General features: G+C 50.1%; 1 protein-coding gene across 1 annotated transcript in view; it reads left to right on the top strand.

Moving 5' to 3' along the window:
- The first annotated feature begins 1026 nt into the window (after positions 1–1026).
- ST8SIA4 (ST8 alpha-N-acetyl-neuraminide alpha-2,8-sialyltransferase 4) overlaps positions 1027–6000 on the top strand; it is an 89466-nt gene continuing 84492 nt past the window's right edge. Inside the window, exon 1 of the mRNA XM_081088774.1 lies at positions 1027–1455. Within this exon, the coding sequence (XP_080944900.1) occupies positions 1343–1455 (113 nt within the window). The 5' untranslated portion in view covers positions 1027–1342. The remainder of the gene's footprint in view (positions 1456–6000) is intronic.

Raw genomic sequence — 6000 nt, 5'->3', positions numbered from 1 at the left:
TTCCTTCCTTCCTTCCTTCCTTCCTTCCTTCCTTCCTTCCTTCCTTCCCCTCCTTCTCTCTCTCTCTCTCTCTCTCTCTCTCTCTCTCTCTCTCTCTTCCTTCCTTCCTTCCTTCCTTCCTTCCTTCCTTCCTTCCTTCCTTCCTTCCTCCCTTCCCTTCCTAACTTCTTTCCTGTTTTCCTTCACGTGTGCAGGTGTACTTGTATTTTTTTTTTTTAGTTCTTGGGTGATTGCTTTTTCTCAGAATCCTGTTTCTCCTCAATGAAATTTAAGAGGGGTTGACGTTTCCTTGACTTAGGTGAGGAGTTTCCGAATGACAATGAAAGGGAGTCACGTAAATATCCATTACGTGCCCAATGTCATCATTTGTTTCCTACAGGATCCTGAGTGGGGGTCATCCGCCACCCCCCTGAGGGGTAATAGGCTGATCCGTGCGTGTATTTATACTTTCCAGATTGAGCTATGCACGGTTTATAAAACGTCCTCTTTCTACTCTTTCATCCCCGATCTCCCCCCGTCCCCCCCCCCGCCCCAAATCACTCTATTTGAGAGGCATGCGGATGCCTAAGTGCGCGCATGTGTTTGTTTTCAAAAGCTTGGAGCATGGGAACCCTTCTTGCAACACACCCCTTCTTTATCTGTACGATTTCGCCACCAGGAAGCCTCTCTAATCTGTCCGCAGCAGAAGCGCCCTCTCCACGCTCTACGGACGGGCGCCCTCAGCGCCTCCCAGTCCTGCGAGCTTCGGGGTTCTGGGGCTGCCTGCCTCGCTCTCCCCGCAGTGCAGGAGGGCTGGCTCCCGCGAGTGTGAGTGTGAGTGTGTGTGCGTGTGCATGCACGGCCAGGAGCTTGTTGGCTTCCTCTCCGGGCACAGTGCAGGCAGCGCCTGCAACGCTACTCTCCGAGCAGCCGCCGGCAACGCGAGGCGGCAGCAGCCTCCGCCTCCTCCGCTGGTGATTGGCTGGTTTTGCTCATCATTTCCCTGCTAGGAAAAGGGAAGGGCCAGTGACGCCCCCGAGCCCAGCTGCAGAAGCGGCCGTCTCCTTCAAAGCACAAGGTGTCTAGTCTTTAAAGAAATCTAAGCCCCAGGGAGGCAGCGCGGAGCGACCCGGCGGGGCTGGCGCGAACCGCGAGGGAGAGCGCAGGGCTGCGCTCCGGCACCGGGGTGAGCGTGGCCGCGGTGGACCCCCGCGACCTGCGCCGGAGACCCCGGCTCCACGCTCTCCTCGCATTTTACAGATAACGCCCCCCACCTCCGGCGACTAAATCTCCCAACACGGAGCTTTTATATCCAGAGAAGGTGCAGGAACCGGGGCAACCACTACTGTCCCAGGCACCCAAGATGCGGTCCGTTAGGAAGAGGTGGACGATCTGCACGATAAGTCTGCTCCTGATCTTTTATAAGACAAAAGAAATAGCAAGAACTGAGGAGCACCAGGAGACGCAACTCATCGGGTAAATGCAAAGCTTCATTTCAGGATATGATTATTATTATTTTTTTAAAAAAGTCAAGCCAGGAATGAGATGTGGCTGTAGACAATAGAGTGAAGGCTGGGGTGCTCTGTGTGTTCCTAGGAGCGTGTGTGTGTTTAGTCTCGGGAATTAAATAACAAAGGCAGTTGCCGAGGTGTGCGTGCTTCGCTAGGCGTGTTCCCGGGAAGAGTTCAACTTGCTGTGGGGTGGCCGTGACAGTTGTGTGGGCGGCGGGGCCCGCACGCCAAGGGGGGAGTCACTGCAGAAGTGTCAACAAAGAACGGGTGCCCTTGTGCCTTTAATCCGCGGGCAGAACTCAAGGGAGAGGTCTTTACTCGCCGTCTGGTTGCCCTCCCTTCTGTACCTTATCGCCGTGGCGATGCCAGGGAAAGCTGGCTGTCCGAAGGGCCGAAGTTACCGCCCGGAAAGCAGGACATGCGTCTGCACTCGTTACTCTTCTTTGGCGTGGGGGAGATCTGTGTATCTCCGTTTGAATGAGAAACTCCAGTACAACCAAGGATACTTTCTTACTTGCTCTTCTGTTGATAAAACACAGGGGCGTCATGGGTACTGTAGCTTCAAACACTATATTTCTGCCCTTTTTTCTTTCTTTAAGTTTGTCTAGTTGAGTTCAAAATCTTCCTCCACCCCAGAAAGTTCTCTAAATATCACACTTCCTTCCTCCTTGCCCCTGGCCTCTGTCTCTTTGAAGTTTACCCAGCGGGGTGGCTGCAACTTTGTGTTGCTTTACAAGGCTTGGAAGCGTTTGCTGAGGATAGGAACCTGGTTGTCAAAGGACTGTGTTCAAAGTCCTGTTTTCGGAAATCCTCCCTCATCCGGAGGCGTCCGCTGTGGGAAACTACACACTGGCCACTGGCAGAGATGCCCGCTTTGCCCCCTCGGTTTTTATTTCCCTCGGCATTTATTAAAACGAAGACAGAATCCTTGCCCCGCTGTGTGTGTGTGTGTGTGTGTGTGTGTGTGTGTGTGTGTGTGTGTGTGTGTGTGGCAGAGGACTGCTAAAACGTGCACAGGCACGCGAACTTCATGCACTCCATTTGTTCATATTCCTTCTCCCTAAGTAAGGAGCATTTAAGTGAACAAGGCTCAGGCTTACCCTGAGGGAAGTAGTTACTATTTTATAGGAAACTAAGATAGCCAGAAGCACAGCCGAATGGAACTGGTAGATGATGAAAAAGCTAATAAGGAATGGCCTGGATGGTCGCAATGCATCAACAAACCTATAAGTGGGTCTGTTCCTGCGGGGAGCGGGGGCCACGCTGAACTGTGTGATGAGGTCGTTTGCACATGGAGTGGGTGGGTGGGTTGCACATGAGACCGAGCTCAGTTGTCAGGAAAGGAGGACCTCGGGCGGGGGTGGTGGGCTTCCCTGGCCGACCTGCGCTTCCCAGGCAGACAAAGGGGTCTTTCGGAAGGTGGTGAACCAGCGCGTGGGGGCGAGGCGGATGCCGGGGTGTGGGGGAGGCTCTTTGTTCCCTTCCGGGCCGGGCCGGTGGCTCCGAAGACAAGCCTGAGCCCAGACAAAGCGGCCAAGCCTCGCCGGGACGCAGAGTGCGGGCCCACCGCTGGCGACCCGGGGAGCAGGAGTGGGCGGGGCGGGCGAGGCGAGGGGAGGCGCCACAAGCTGCCCAAACGCCCGCCCCGGGCCTCGGGCGGGAAGGAGGCGCGCACCCAGGTCGGGTCCCAATGGGGGAATAACAGACCTAACACGCTCCTCATGTCAGGGGCGATGTCGCTCCCGGGGCCCTCCCCGGACCCCGCGGGCCGGTGGGCGCTGCCCTGGACGCTGCGGGGAGGGGGCGGGCCGGCCGGGCGCGGCGGTTAGGTGCTGGGCTGGGTTCACATCGCACCCTTGGCGGGGTGGCGCTGCGGTCTCTTCCAGGCTCCCCTGACAAAGCTGGGACTGGCGCTGGAGTTGATCACTGGGAAGCGAGGTGTACACGAGGTTTCTCCCCTCCTCACCAGAGCTGGCCGCGAGGGCGGGAGAATGATGAGAAGACGGGAAGCCTTTTGCAGGAATCCGGTCCCTTTAAAAGAGCATCACTTTTCCTGCTTTCCCGCCACCCTGCTCCTCCTCCTTAATTAAAACCCGCAATTACCGGTGTGCGGGGCGCGCGCGGGGCAGTGCCTCGCAGCCATGGGCTTCCCGGAGACCTTGGAGGTGGCGCTGCCAGCGGCAATGCCAGGACAGCCAGGACCTGTAAGCGCTCCCCCTTTCTCTTCAGGATAAAGTGTTCAACAGGAACGCCTGTGGTGTTAGTTCATGACTGCGTTTTCAACTCCCAGACAGTGCTTCAGGTGGAGGGCTGGACGCACCAAAAGATCATTTCCTTGATTCTCTACTCACGCCACGCAGAGGGGCTAGTTTCCAGAGGAGTAACCTAGAGTGGAGGTTTGGCCCTCGCGCCCAGACCTGTATTCTACAGTGGGGTAAGGGAGGCAGTGTCTGACCTTTGGGGGGCACTGCGTGCCTTCTGAGTAGGCTGAGTGGATTCAATGAAGGGCATTCCATACTCCCCATATCTTAGGACAGCCCCCTAGATTCTTAATTAGGTTACTTGCTACCCTTTTTTAATAGGCAGGCAGTTCCGTTGTCTATTGGACTTCTGCCTTTCTTAACTGCAAGTCCCATCTAGAATCAGTGCAGCGCTGCTCTCATGCACCAGGTTGAGCAGGCATTCCGCGTAGAAGGAGGGAGAACACCAGCACAACTTTCCTACCAACCATCCACATTTTCATCTGTCCACAGGAATACTAGCAGCATGGTTTTTCTAAGGGACTGTTTGAGAATAGATCAAGTAATTATTGGGCATTTTAAACGGAAATCCCCTTCTAGGCAAACCTATTAATAAAGTGGAACTCAAAGGGCATGAAGTGGTCTGTGCTTGATGAACATTTTTTTCTTAATGGGAAAATGACATTTGCCTTGCAATTGGCCCAGGATTTCACTGATCCTGTGAGTGCTCTTTGGGTGTCATTGGAAACGTGTTACCTTAAGTGTCCTACAGATAACAGTGTATGTGTGTATGCTTATTGAATGTGATAATGTATTTGAGAGTATGACAGAAACTTTAATATCATTCAAATATTTGTTTTGATTGTTATTCTTTAAAATGTGCCACATGCCATTTTCCTGGTTGACCACAAGTGAACTTTAACTTACATTTCTTATCATCTAGAGATCTTTTTAATTTGACTGTGTACCTTCTGTTGTCTTACCAGTATTAGTTCTGAAACTTTTAACTGAATTGACTGTGCAGATAAGCATTCCTACTTAGAAAACGATCATTGTCAGCAAAGTTCCTTCCAGCGTGTCCTAGGGTAGAACACACTCTTGTAAATCAGGAAACCCAGGTTCTGCACGTCCCTTCACATGTCCCTTTGGAGCTCTGCTAACAACCATCAAGCAGGGAGTTGAGGTAGGAAGTACATCTCTCATCTTTATTTTTAGTTGTTTGACACTAAGGTAATGAAAACAGAAAGCTGACTGCTGTTTGTGTTCAGGCGTACTTGGATGCAAATTCTTTTAAATGATTTTCAAAATTTTATATTAACGAGGAGATTTAACCCAGTCCAAAGGAAACACATTCATTTCAAAGAACAAATCATGAAGAATTTTTCAGTAGAGGTGGGATCTAATTTCATGAAACGAAATTAATATGTGTTATATTCTACAGAATTAATAAATTGTAGTGATGCCTGACAACTCATATTTCAAATAGAAAAATATTTGTAAGTATTAGTAACCTAACTATTGATTAGTTTCTGTCACTAGCATTGCATAGATGAACATCTAGGAGGGCTTCTCTTAACTTCATACAAGCAGGAAAACTTACATATATTGCTTTATGCTACATTATTTCCTTGATGTGTCTTGTAGTTTTCCTTGTGGAGGAACATGTTGAATCTTACTGTGTATATAGCCCTATGCCAGTGATGACGAACCAGATGACACGCGAACTCATTTTTTTTGGTTGATTTTTTCTTTGTTAAATGGCATTTAAATATATAAAATAAATATCAAAAATATAAGTCTTTGTTTTATTATGGTTGCAAATATCAAAAAATTTCTATATGTGACACGGCACCAGAGTTAAGTTAGGGTTTTTCAAAATGCTGACACGCCGAGCTCAAAAGGTTCGCCATCACTGCCCTATGCAAATGTTTTCAGCGCAGCTGTTCAGCAATCATGTCTGATATGGAGTGAGAAACTAGTAGAGGGGGTGGTAGCCTCCTTGCATGCACGGGAAGGAAAAGCCTTTTCTAAGATAGAATGCTACCAAGTCACAAGTGAAAAATCCCTTGGGGCCCATTTAACTTTATACAAAGAAATTTGCTTCAGAGCCTCAGATTGCACTAAGCCAGGCCCTCTCACACAGGAATTTCATTGACTTCAAGAAGTTAACTAGTTGCAGCTGTTTGCATTCAATGATTAAAAACCTGAAATGTGGCTTATCACCAATTTAAATGAAAATAATTCAAATGGAATAGTAACATAGTAGCATT

The sequence above is a fragment of the Myotis nattereri genome (assembly GCF_964212035.1).
Source record: "Myotis nattereri genome assembly, chromosome: 4".
Taxonomy (NCBI): domain Eukaryota; kingdom Metazoa; phylum Chordata; class Mammalia; order Chiroptera; family Vespertilionidae; genus Myotis; species Myotis nattereri.
This window is presented reverse-complemented; position numbering and strand designations above follow the sequence as displayed.